The following is a 13,725-nucleotide window of genomic DNA, read 5'->3' on the forward strand; positions in this document are numbered from 1 at the left end:
TAGAACCATGCCTGACACATAGTAAGCACTCGATAAATACATGCTTACTGGCTCACCGACAGACTGACTACTGCCTCCTAAAAATGACAACCCCCAGGATTCTCTAAGCCTTTCTTCCACCCTTCCTCTCAGGTCTCCCTGCCTCACCTCTGCACTCCAGTCCCGCCAGTCAGCACCATCCCCTGCTCAGCCTTAACCTAAAGCCGGACTAGTGGATGTTAAATGCCAGGGCCAAGTTTTTGTCCCAGACGATCCCTGGACTCAGCAGTTGCTGATCAGGTGACGGTCTCTCTCTGGCTTAGGATGGAAAGACGCCAGGAAAGATCGAAGCATCTACCCTGATGGGTTACACCAGGGCTTCTAGAAGGGATTTTGTGGCAGGAGGGAGGGGGGCAGGAGATTGAGTGTCTCTGTGACTTGTGCAGGCAGCATGATGGATGAGCAGTGGAAAGCCCTTTTACGAAACATGCCAGACTTGCTGCCATAGTATCCCTCCCAACAGCCCAGAATTATATTTCCCCGAAGACACACTCGGTCGTGCTCTGGATTTATACGTGGGGTGGCAACCTGCCGGTGTTCCCAAAGGAGATCTGTCTACAGATGCCCCAGCAGCGGAGGAAGCAGATGAGAAGGGAGGGAGGTCTGAACCCTTTCGCTAAGAGCCATGGCACTTCATGGAAATTGACGGTTCTTCAAGAGTTTCCTGACTTCCGCGGGTCCCACTGTCTTCCCCAAACAGCCTGCAAGTTTTCAGTTTGGGTACACAGTGAAGATTTATTCTCTCTCCCTCTCTCTCTGTCTCTCAAGAAGTGGCTGGGGCCTCTGATGCTCAGCACTAGGGTTCTCCTTCCCAGAGAGAACGGGTGGGCAGGTAGTTCAGATGATCTGGAATCACGTATCTTTCCTGGGGCTGTAAACTACTGGAAGTCCCCCAGCACATTACCAAATACAGTAGAAAGGAGTCAGTGGACCACGTACCAACAACGGCAACACCCACCCCGGGTGGAGAAGTCAGATATGTGCTTGAACAGGACGTGCCTGGGGCTGGCCTGTTCCTGAACCCCCATGGCCCCATCCCTGCTTTTCTGGCCCTCCCGTGGCTCTGATCAGCTTCTGCCAGGCTCTGCATTTTTGTATCTTTTTCTCATTGCGTGGCCCCCTTGTCTTTAAAAGGCTAAATGCTCTGTACTAAATTTGGTCACACAGAGCTCCAAGATTCCCTGGAATGTCCTCAAGTTTCAAACAGCTCTGACAGCGAGGCAGGCCCGCCCCCCCTGTGTGGGGATTGGCTTCCCCTTTCGGGGCCAGGCCGTTGTCAAGTCTCATTGGCCGCTGGTTAGACCAGCCAGGGTCCACTAGCCCTGGGCTCGGAGCTAGCTTGCAGTTAACGCTTCGGCACCTGTGGCACCGCAGGGCAGGGCGGAGGAGCCACCGCGTCCTCGACCAGCTGGGAGTCTGCTCTCAAGCCCACTCTGCTCCGTCTAGGTCAGCTCCGCGCCTCCCCCTCGTCGCCCACCAGGACTCCAGCAGCCCCTGCAAGAGTCCCAGCGCACCTTGCCAGGATGTCTAAGGTAGCCAAGTATCGCCGGCAGGTGAGTGAAGACCCCGACATCGACAGCCTGCTGTCCACCCTGTCTCCCGAGGAGATGGAGGAGCTGGAGAAGGAGCTGGACGTGGCGGACCCGGACGGGAGCACCCCCGTGGGGCTGCGGCAGAGAAACCAGACGGAGAAGCGGTCCACGGGCATGTACAACCGGGAGGCCATGCTCAGCTTCTGTGAAAAGGAGACCAAGAAACTTATTCAGAGGGAGATGTCCGTGGATGTGAGTGAACCATATGCTAGAGGAAAGGGGGGAGGGGGGGGAGGGGAGGGGCGGGAGACCCTAACTCGCGCCTCGGATGCTTCTCTCCTTAGAGCAGAAGGTCTTGTTGGCCAAAGATGTGATGCTTCAGAACCAATTACCATCCGCTGAACTGGCAGCCGTGAACCTCTTACCCCTCGTTTCGGTTTAAAGCACAAATTGGCCATGTTAGCAGAACTCACCATCCCACAACAGCAGATAGGGCCACTAGGACAATGGGAGCTGGAGAACGTCCTTGAAGCGTTCATTGTCGAGATGACACCCTCTTTGTCCCTGAGCACTTTTTTTTCCTTCACATTCATTTCCTCCGTTGTGAGGATGGGCAGAGGATAGACTGATGCTCGCGGTCTCTTGGCAGCCACCCCAGGGAAGCAAGTCAGGCCCTCCTTGCAGAACTGCTGGTTTTTAAGCCCTCTGGGCGACTCGTGGCACATGGACCATTTGAGGAGGCAGGGGCAGATGGGCCTCCCACATCGATGGGAGACAGGGGTGGGGGTGGGGTCTGTGAGGTGGGAAATGCATCTTAACCTGATGGCTTCCGTTGGGCTCCCAGGGGAGTTGGGGTTTGCACTTCCTAGAGGGGCATCTTGGAGGAGGGGGGGTCCCCTCCTTTTGGTAGTAAGCCCTTTTACAACCAGCCAGGCCCCTTTGGGGGAGGACAAGGATATTTCCCAGCATGGTTTTGCCATGAGGAGGGGACAGAGGGGAAGCATCTGCCCACACCCAGGACGGGCTTAAGCAAAACCTGCTTCCTCTTTTCCTGGGTTGGCGTGGAGAGTTCTTTTTTCACCATGTGTTCATATGTGAGTTTTCTTGGGACAAACTAGACTGGCCTCCACCTGAGCGTGGCTCTGTAGAACCCCCGGCCGCGGCAGAGAGTGTCTGGTGGGGAAACGGTCCTGTCTCTGCGCCCATTCTCTTCTACTCGGTACCTGCTGGCCACGTCTCTGGTACCTTGTCCGTGACTTGCGGATGCTCGCATGAAAAAGTTCAATCTTAATTCTCGTGCGCTGTTTTGCGTCTGTGGAAACCAAGGCCCAGAGCCTCAAACGCCATGTTCATTCTCGCAAAGGAAACGAGAAAGGCAGTATCATCTCCTGGAACTCCTGGAACATGTCTGGCTGGGTAGGAGATTGTGCCGGACGCTAGTCGCAGAGCACGTTTGTGGGCACAGCCCTGGCTCCTTGAGTGAAGGGATGGGGGTGGGAGGGATAAGGGAGAGTGAGGTAGGGGAGCTGGACCTCTGCCTCTATCTCTACCACCCGGACCCGTGTTGAAGCCTTCACCAAGAAGTTGGGAGTGAGGGAGTCAGAAGGCTCAGAAATTCACTACTCCGTGGGCAAGGTGATAGCCTCGGATACCACTCGGTTGATGATGAACGTACACTAGAATGCTTATGGAAAACAAGGAAAGGATAGAGGGGACTCCCCGTGAGGGCCTGGTACCTCAAGACGCCTATCAGGACATGTAGGGAAAGCCAGGCAGTGCACCCCAGGCTTTGGCACCTCTGTAAATCCCCCACGTGGACCCCCAACCCTTCTCTCCCCCTGCTCCTAGTCACCAGGCTCTGTGCCCAGTGGCTTCTGGGATGCAGAAAGATACTCCTGAGGCTGAAGTCAAATGCAGAACATTCTTAATCCCAAAGCGAGATGCTTAGGCTATGGAGAGTGCGAGGGACTCTTATACTCTGGGAAATTTCATTCTCAAAAGCCTTCTTCCTCAGCCAACTGAAACCATGGCACGCTTCTCTTCCCCAGCCCTACCTCCTTCACCCCTGCCAGGGGCACACTTGTTTCTGCAGGCAGAGCCCCAGTCAGGAAACAGAGGGTGGCGTGCGTGCGTGTGTGTGGTGTGCAGACACACTCACACAGGTGTACGTGAGACGGTATGAGCTGACTTCAGGGTCATTTTTCCCTTGTAGGGATAGGCTGTCCTCACTCTTCCTCATCCAGTCCAAGGGCATATGTTGGCAGAGTGGCTGGCTGGAGTTCAGGGTACATCCCGAGCCATGGGCATAAGTCATCTCTGTAAATCTGGATGAAAAAGTGGCTTCTTTTAGGGGCGCCTGGGTGGCTCAGTCGGTTAAGCATCCAACTCTTGATTTCAGCTCAGGTCATAATCTCATGGTTTGTGAGATCGAGGCCCGTGTCAGGCTCTGTGCTGACGAGACTGCTTGGGATTCTCTGTCTCCCTCTCTCTGCCCCTCTCCCCACTCGTGCTCTCTCTCCCTCTCAAAATAAGTAAATAAGCTTTAAAAAAGTGGCTTCTTGGGGCGCCTGGGTGGCTTGGTCGGTTGAGCGTCCGACTTCGGCTCAGGTCATGATCTCACGGTCCGTGAGTTCGAGCCCCGCGTCGGGCTCTGTGCTGACAGCTCAGAGCCTGGAGCCTGTTTCCGATTCTGTGTCTCCCTCTCTCTCTGCCCCTCCCCTGTTCATGCTCTGTCTCTCTCTGTCTAAAAAATAAATACGCGTTAAAAAAAATAATAATAATAAAAAAATTAAAAAAAAAAAGTGGCTTCTTTGGCACCATTAGGAAGCTAGTGAGTGTGTGATTAAGAACTTGGATTTAAGTGCCAGAAAAGCCTGGTTTGAGTAGCAGCCTCTCTTCCTGTCTGTATAACTAAGTAACTTACAAGTGACAGAACCTGTCTCACTTCCCTCAGCTACAAAATATCCAGCCCATAGGATTGTTGTGAAAACGGAAAGGATGATAATGTAAAGCACTTAGCACAGAGCTTGGCGTGTAATAAATGCTCAATAAATGGCGCTATGAAGTTATTAATTCATTAATTTCTACCCCTGCCCAGCTCCTCCCTCCTTTAGTTCCTGGAGGGCTGAGCAAGCCAAGTGTGTCTGTTTAACTAGTGGCCAGAGTAGACAATAAACAAACATACCTTCGATGCTCAGACTGGGGGGCCTTTGATATCACAAACACAGGGCAGCTCCAGGTGGGGCTCCCGGCTGCTGGACTGGCTGTGGCTCTCACTGAGAGTGGCCTTTGCTCCCCGTAAGGCACTAGAAGTTAGTTAAAACAAAAGAGTAACTGTGAGCCTGTTTTGCTTGACTCAAGAAAGCACTGCAAAATGAGCATTTACTGAGAAACTTCTACATGCTAAGCATATTCACCCTTTCTTTTATTTAAACTTCCCACTTCTTGGGAGATAGGTCTTTTTATTCCCATTATACAGAGCAGAAAAATTGAGGCTCAGAGAGGTTGAATAACCGCCCTGCGTTCACATAAGCAACAAGTAGCCTGCCCAGCTTTAAGGACTAAGCTTCTTCCTCCCTGCCACACCAGGGTACAGAAAAAGGCAGTCATGCCAGCCCCTGTCCTGAAGAATTTATAATCTAATTAGGATCACAAGACACACACATACAGAAGCACCACAGAGGTGTTACAGAGCACCGACCACATATTCATACGTTGTCGTAGAAGCACTGGGCTATCACCTAGTCTAGTCTGGCAGAATGTTCATCCCTGCCCCCAAGACTAGGAACATAAATATTAACACCAAGTGTGGATTCGGGATTCAAACTGTTAGAACCAAGTGTGGATTAGGGAAGTTAATCCTGCCCAGATATTGGATGGCATTAGGAATTTTTTGTTACCTCCTTTTAGGTGGGATAATGGTATTGTGGATGCACTTTTTAAAGAACCCTTGCCTTTTAGACATGGATACTGAAATATTTACGGGAAAAACTGATAAGATATGAGGGAATTGGCTTTAAAATAATGTGGGCAAGGGGAGTGTGTCGGGGAATAGATGAAATGAGATCATCCACCAGTTGATAATTGTTGAAGCTGGGTGATGTGAAGCTGAGAGTGGAAGGCAGGCCCAGTTTGGGTCTTCAGCTCTGGTTTCTCTGGGGGAGGAGCTCCAAGATTCATACTCTGGCTATCGTGCTGGAGGGGTGTAGACTGTGGAAGGGGCCTCAGATGGCTTCTCCCTCATGGGATGGAATACTCGGGGGCTGTCCTGGATTGGTTTACTCCCTCCTTCATGAATACTCCTCTCCCCAGGCCACCCCCGTGACCCCTTCGGGTCTCAGGTACCACTTCCTCCAGGTAGCCTTCCCTGACTGCCAGGCAAATTTAGGCACCATGTCTGATCTGAGCACTCCAGTACCGCTCTGTACCGGCCCCATCCTGTTTTCTTATATCTCTTCCTCGCCAGCTTGTGTGATTCTGGAGGACGAGCGCTAACACAGGGCCAGGCACAAGGTGGGCCCTCAACCTCTGTCTGTTGAATGAAGGTTCGGAGCAGGAGGTGGGGCTTGGCAGAGCTGACCCCTGGCTTCCCTCCTTCCCTTTAAAGGGGCAGACCTCTCAGCCCGTGTGTTCTGCCCCAGTCCTCCAGGGACTCTCCTTCTGCCCAGGTGGAAGACAAAGCCCCTGGGCAGGTGTGTAGCCAACAGTTCAGTGAAACCCTTGTGCTTGGCTCAGGTTTCAGGAACCTGATCCCAGCAGGTCAACTCATGTGTTCTCTTTCCTTCCCAAGTGGGAAAGAAAATCTCCAGCCTGTCTCCCCTGTCCTTCTCCCTGGCGTTACCAGGGGCTGGGGATTAGCACCTGCACCCAGCCAGGAGCAGGGGCAGCTGACTTGGGTGGGGGGTGAAGGAAGCTCTTTCAGGTTCTCCCTTGAGAAGCTAACCAGAAGCACCCCACTAGCCAGTCGCTGCTGGGCCTGAGCCTCCTGACCTCCCCCTTGGGTCTCTGGCTCACACAGCCTCGCTGTTCCCCTCCCCTACCAGTCCCAGTTCACGACCCAGTGTCCATGGCTTCTCTACAGGGATGGGGATGCCCAAGGCCGGTGGCACTAACCCTCAGATTGCCCTTTGCAGAGGCCTGGGCCCTATCAGGAGTGCACTGGGCAGCACGGCTCCACGATTAAGGAGATTAACCCCGACTGGTACACACCCAAAATAGCCCTGGAGGCTGGGGGGTGGAGAGGGCAGAAGAGGTGAGGGGGGCCTGTTGACCTGGGGAGGCAAAAGCAGGCACCCAGGGAGGGTTGGACAAGTTTAAAAAAATCTCTCCCTGGAGTTTGAAAGGGGCCTCTGTCTAGAGTTTGAAAAAGTAGTTGATCAAACAACAAAGTGTTGTTTGAATTGTTCTTACTCATATTTTATAAACTGGCTTCTGTACGCAGAGACTATCTGACGAGTTTTAAGCAGTGAAACACCAGTGCCTGCTCCCACCTTTAGCACTGCCCCCCAGTGCTCACCTTTTCTCAGAGGACGGTGGGGAGAAGGGCTCAGGTGGGTGGGATGCGTGGCAGGAGGGAGGCAGAACAGATAGGAGCAAGGAAGAGATGTAAAAATGAAACAGCTCAATAGTGAGTGGGAGATGGTCAGGGGAGAGGCGGTCAGTGGATGGTCAGGGGAGGAGTATGAGTCCCACTGACCGAGGGGAGGTTGCCGCTGGCATCTGGCAGGCTGGGGGCTTCAGGGTCCCCATGGTGAGGCAGGAGGAGGCACATCTGAGCAGACACCCAGAGTGAGGACAAGGTCTTCATCTAACCTGGCTGCCCTCCCTCAGCCTCTTTCTCCCCAAGAGACTCTGGAGTATCCGTATCAGACAATGTCAGTATAGCACAGCTGGGCCCACGGTGCACAACGCCTGAATGAAGTGCACTGGGAGAGCCGCAGAACACAGAGGGGTCAAGGGCACTGTCCTTGGAGATCTAAAGTCTACATGCATAAAGTCCACACACACACACACACACACACACACACACACACACACACACGGCAGTTATAGCAACAAAGCACAATGAATGGGGAGGGGGGGCCAGGGGAAGAGAAGCTGATATCCATATGCCTGCCAAGTTGGATAAACAAGAATATCCTGGGCAGTAATACAGAGGCCTTTCCAGATCGGGCTGTGCTTTCTTGTTTGTTAGACCTCCTTTGGCATAAGCAGCAAAGAAAGAAGGGGTCTAGATTCTGAGTATCAGTTCCCCTAAAGGGCTCGCTTCGCCCCCGGGGGCAGTGTGGGGAATAGAAAGCCCAGGGGTGTCTGGAACCAGACAGGATCAGGTCTGATTCCACTTCTGCCCCCATCGTCTGAGCGCGTTACCTGAAGACGGGGATGAACTTTAGAGTACCTTCTGGACCCAGTGGCATTATTAATACCATCTCATTAACATAGCTTCTGGAGGCCCCATTGCTCTACTGACAAGTGGGAAAATGCCATCAATCTTGAAGGGTTACTGTGCGGATTCAATTGGCTAAGGTACTGAAATTGTCTGGCACAGCACGAGAGACTTCTCCCCACCCTAAATTCTTCAGACTTTATACTTGTGTAGATGCCAAATCAACCTTTTTTTTTTTTTTTTTAAAGCTTAAGGAAGAAGGCGGGCTTATTTAGTTACTTCCTGCCTGGCCCCCTTCCCTTTATTTCTTTGAGCCTAATTTATTTAACGCCCCAGGCCCCAGGGCTCGCACTGGGTGGCTGGGTTAGAAACATTACAGAATCAAGGGAGATGGAGTGGGGGAGGGTTCGGGACTGGTGAATTCTCCTTGTCTGCAACTTCCATGAGCTCAGAAAGGCCTAGGCCACTTTGGACAAATTTGGCTCCACCAGTCTCTGGGGTCCGCTGTAGAAATGACCAGCGGGGTTGGCGGGGCGCTGCTGATGACAGCAAGGCCGTGAGCCTGCACACACCCCCACACTCTCACCTGCCTTCCCTCAGGGAGGACCCATGGGCTCCGCAGGGGGTCACTTCCTCAGCCCTTCCTTCCAGATCAGGCCAGCAGAGCCAGCATTACCATTTCCACCCCACACCCCCACCAGAGGTGGACCGCCCTGGGGGCAGAACTTCTAGTGAAGCTCTGGCTACAGAATGTATTGAGTCTGGTGCTTAGAATAGTGTTGTCAAAAGCCAGCTAGACCTGGATTCAAATCCTGCCCTGCTGGTTGCTGGCTACGTGACCCGAACAAATTACTTTACCGGAGTTTCCCCATCTTTAAAATGGAAATAACACCTAGTCGTAGGATAGCTGTGAGGTTGAAGCAAGTAATATATACAAAGCAGGCAGCAGAGTGCTGGGTTGGAATCCTGGTAGTGAGGGTCCCCAAACTTGAGTTTCCACCCTTCCTTCCCTCACTGCTGTTCCCTCCACCCATTTCCATTCTCTGCATTCTTTTTCTAGTCAGGACTTATAAGGAGGGAGGAGGACTCCATTAGACCATTAATTCTCCAACTATTTAGTAAGTTTCTATTATATTAGGTGCTTCCCAGGCGCTGGGATAGAGTAGAAAAGATGACAGATGAGGTCCTTGCCCTCACGGAGCTTCTGTTCTAACGGGTGAGACAGAGAATACATGTACCTAAGTATATACATGACATATAACATACACACATCACATGTAACATATATGTTACATACATGTAAGGAAGAATGCACTTTCAGGAAAGGGTATATGACAATCTCCTATAAGGTAATCAGGGACAATACTGTCCAAGAGGTGGCATAGAAGAAGGGCCTGGAATGGACTGAAGGAGCCAGCCATTAGGAAGGTCTGGAGAAAGCTTTCCAAGCAGAAGGAAGAGCAAACAAAAAGGTCTGGATAGGGAAGCAGGTTTAGTATGTCAGAGGAAGAGTCAGGCCAGTGTAACTAGAGCAGGGTGAGCAAGGGGCGGGCGGGGGAGGTTGGAGGAGATAAGGCCCAAGAAGTAAGCACGGTTCAGATAATGGAGGGCCTTACAGCGCAGCAGAGGGAATTTGAATTTTTCTTCCAAGTGCCATGAGACGTCATTGGAGGGTTTTGAGCAGGGGAGAGATGTGATCTGATCTAAGTTTTTAAAAGGATCTATCACTCTGCCAGCTTTGTGATGAATAGACAGTATGAGGGCAAGACTGGGGGAGAAGGGAGACCAGCTAGAAGGGTGTTGCAGTAACTCAGGCAGGAGGCCAATGATGGTTTGGGGAGAAGTGGTCAGATTTAGGAAACACCTCAAAGGTAGCACAGACAGGACTGGCTGACTTACTGGGGGAAAAGAGAAGAGTGGGGGGCCCGGTCCTGCCTGAGCTATTGGGTAAATTTGGTGCCATTTACTGAAGTAGGAAACAACAGGAGTGGCTTGAGGAGATCAAAAATTCTGATCTGAACAACTTAAGTTTTGGTAGATGTCAAAGAGGAAGCGTTGGATTGACTGGGCATGTACAAGTCTGGAGCTGAGCGGGGCAGTGGGGCTAGAGATTACATTTGGGAGCCATCAGTATATAGACAATACTTAAAACCATGAGCCTGGAAGAGATCACATAGGGAGGCAGTGTGAATGAAGAGCAGAGGACCCAATGACCATGCCTTCCATTGCCCCAACATTTAGGCATTGGAAGAGGAGAAGGAGCCAATGAAGGAGACAGAGAGGTGGGAGGAAACTCAGAGTGGTTTCCAGAAAGCAAATGGACAGGGGGCTTACAGGAGGAGAGAGCATCCACCGTACCCTTTCTTGGTAAGAGGTTTAATAAGATGAGAACAGAGAACTGACCACGGTAACAGGAAAGATGGAAGCCATTGGGACCTCGACAAGACTGGGTTCACTGCAGTGATGAGTGGACTCGAGAGAGAATGGTCAGTAAGGGCTGGAGATAGAGAATACAGACAAGTATCTCTTTGATTTTTTTCTAAGTTTTGTTCTAATGGGAAGCAAAAGTAGGGTGACAGCTGGAAGTAAATGTGGAATCCAAGGGGGGTTTTTTTAGAAAGGTGGAAGATGATAGCATGTTTATATACTAATGGGGATCATTCAGTAGAGAAGGAAGCTTCAATGGCCCTGGAAAAGGAGACAAAACAGGATGGATTGCACTGGAGTAGAGGGGTTGGCCCTAGTGGCAGGTGGTCACCTCTTATATCTGGAGGGAAGGTAGTGGAGACAGGTCCAGATGCAGGCAGGTTGATAGACGGGGTCGGGGGAGAGGAGGTTGGTCTGTTATGTGTTGACACATGCAAGTGCTCCTCCAGGAGGACCACCCTGGCAGCCGTACATTGGCTGGATTGTAGCGGGGAGATACTTAGGAGGCTGTGGCAGCGGTCAGAGGTTGAACTTCAGGTCACAAGAAAAATGCTCCGTGCTCCCTGGGTGAGGTAGAGAAAACACGAAAACACTTCCGGATATGAAATCTGGCGTGTGAACAGTCAACAGACAACAGCCAGCTGCCAGAGCTGCTTGAAAATCCAGTAGATTTTCACCTCCAGTGCATCGATCTTCCATCCCCAAGGCCACCCTAGGAGGAGGGAGCACACAGGTCCCTTCCTAGCACACAGCTGATGTGATGGGACAAGCCCTGGGTTTGCGAGGCAAGCCAGGGGGCCTGGGGCTCACTCCTGGCTTGACTATCAGCTGCGTGGCCTCGGACAAGCATTTAACATTTGTCAGCTTGCTTTTATTTGTATTCTTTAATGCTTTGTCTGTGTCTCATTTTGTACTTGACAATAATGGATTTTTTTCCCTACATTGTTTTTATTGAAATATAAAATACACAGGGGCACCTGTGTGGCTCAGTCAGTTAAGCATCTGACTTCTGCTCAGGTCATGATCTCATGGTTTGGGAGTGCGAGCCCCACACCGGGCTCTCAGCTATCCGTGCAGAGCCCACTTTGGATCCTCTGTCCGCGTCTCTCTCTGCCCCTCCCCAACTCTCTCTCTCTCTCTTTCTTTCTCTCAAAAATGAATAAACACTAAAAAAAAAAAAAAAAAAAAAAGAGAAAGAGAAAGAAAGAAAGAAAGAAAGAGAAAGAAATAAAAAAGGAAAATAAGTACAATACAGACAGAAAACCATCTAGGGGCACCTGGGTGGCTCAGTCGGTTGAGCATCCAACTCTGGCTCAGGTCATGATCTTGCTGTCGTGAGTTCGAGCCCTGTGTCAGGCTCTGTGCGGACAGCTCAGAGCCCGGAGCCTGCTTCCGATTCTGTGTCTCCCTCTCTCTCTGCCCCTACCCCACTCGTGCTCTGTCTCTCTCTCTCTTTCTCTCCAAAAATAAATAAACTTAAAAAAAAAAAAAGACAGAAAACCATCTAAAACACAAACGTAGAGCTTCATGAGTTGTCACCAAGTGACCAAGAAGGAGACCAGTGCCATCACTGTAGTACCCCTAGCCACTCTCTGCTTCCTCTCCAGCTCTACCCCCTTCCTCCCTGTCACAGGAACCCCTGCCCTGACTTCCAACTCCATAGGTTAGTCTTGCCTGTTTAAAAATTATATATATATATATATAAATAATTCATATTATTTATACATATACACAGATATTTTATATATTGTTTGTATTATATATAATATATATAATCATGTAGTAGGTGTTCTTTTGTATTCAACTTCTTTCACTCAGCTTTATGTTGGTGACATTCAGCCATGTTGTCTGCAGCATTTTTTTCCACTCTCACTGCCATAGAGTATTCCATTGTACGAATATGCCATAATCTATTTATTGTTTCACTATTAATGGACATCTGGGTTGTTTTACCATTTGGGGCTATTACAAACAATGCTGCTGTGAACATTTTAATACATTTTGGGGAGTACATTTTTGACTTCATTTGAATCTGGCATGTCCTAGGAGTGGAATCATTGGGTCATAGAAAATGCACAGCAGACTTTTAATTTCTTCACCTGTAAATAGTGGTGATCCTACCTAATTTGAAGAGTACAAACGTTTGGAGAAGCTCGTGACATAACGACTTGCAAACAGTAGGCATTTAATAAAGTGGGGGCCACCATCATTTCTAATGGTGTCCATCTTTGGGAGCAACTAGAATGCTGTCAAGGCCTTTGACCACGCCCTGCCTGCTGTCCTCCTGACCCACACTATTACGATTTGCGCTTCACTAACACCCAGGTTGGATTCCTCCACCCCAGGACTCTGACTTTCCCCAAGACCGTGGCTTAAAGTTGGATCCCACTTCATGGCCTCTTCCTATCCTTAGCCTCACTGACTCCCACTGTGGACAACTTCTCAATTTTCAGACCCTTCCTGCTTTACTTAGTTTTCTGTTTAGCTTATATCTTACTTTGGTCATTCTCCATATTCAGCTCAGTTCTCATGCCTACACCTCTAACCTTTTATCACCCCCAGCCTGGATGAGCGTGACCATTTGGCTTCTCTACTCTGATTCTCACACTGCTGATTAGACCTGGAGAAAACAACACAGCCATACATACTGGTGCTCCTATGCCAGGGGCACCTGAGTGGCTCAGTTAAGCATCTGACTTCTGCTCAGGTCATAATCTCACAGTTTGTGAGTTTGAGCCCTGCATCGGGTTCTGTGCTGACAGTGCAGAGCCTGCTTGGGATTCTCTCTCCCTCTCTCTCTCTCTCAAAATAAATTAAAAAAAAATAAATAAACCCTATGCCAGGCCCTCAAGGCTGCGCAGAAAACCTCTACATGCACCTCTTTTTCTCTAAAAGTTAGCCTTATCTTTATAAACTCTTCTTGTCCCACCAGCTCTCTCACCCTATGATGCAGACCTAGCATCATATTTCACTGAGAAACTTGAAGCCATCAAGTGAGAATGCCTTCAGATTCCTCTTCTGCTACTTGAAAATGTATAAGCGATCATATATTCAAGCTTTCCCCCTTCTCTCCCATCCTTTGGAAAAGCTATCCCTCTTCCTGTCCCAGGCCAGTGCCCCCACCCACTTTTCTCTTCTGTCTCCTCAGGGACCCTTGCTCCCTTAAACATCTGTTTTCTCTGAGTCTCTCTCTCTCTGTCTCTCCCCTCCCCTTCAACATTCCTTCCTACTGGCTCTTTCTCTTCAGTTCCCACCTTCTCTCCTTTCCTTCGTGGCCAAGCTGTAGGAAATAGTATCTACACTAACTCTCACACCACCCGCCCCTGCACTGACATCAGCCTT

The 13,725-nt window shown here is 50.4% G+C and overlaps 1 protein-coding gene across 1 annotated transcript in view; it reads left to right on the forward strand.

Moving 5' to 3' along the window:
* Window positions 1–1,325: 1,325 nt before the first annotated feature.
* LMOD1 (leiomodin 1) overlaps window positions 1,326–13,725 on the forward strand; it is a 40,928-nt gene continuing 28,528 nt past the window's right edge. The window contains exon 1 of the mRNA XM_086693456.1: window positions 1,326–1,823. Within this exon, the coding sequence (XP_086549582.1) occupies window positions 1,563–1,823 (261 nt within the window). The 5' untranslated portion in view covers window positions 1,326–1,562. The remainder of the gene's footprint in view (window positions 1,824–13,725) is intronic.

This window comes from Puma concolor, chromosome E4 (assembly GCF_028749965.1).
Source record: "Puma concolor isolate L17-30 chromosome E4, mPumCon1.1.hap2, whole genome shotgun sequence".
In the NCBI taxonomy this organism is placed as follows: domain Eukaryota; kingdom Metazoa; phylum Chordata; class Mammalia; order Carnivora; family Felidae; genus Puma; species Puma concolor.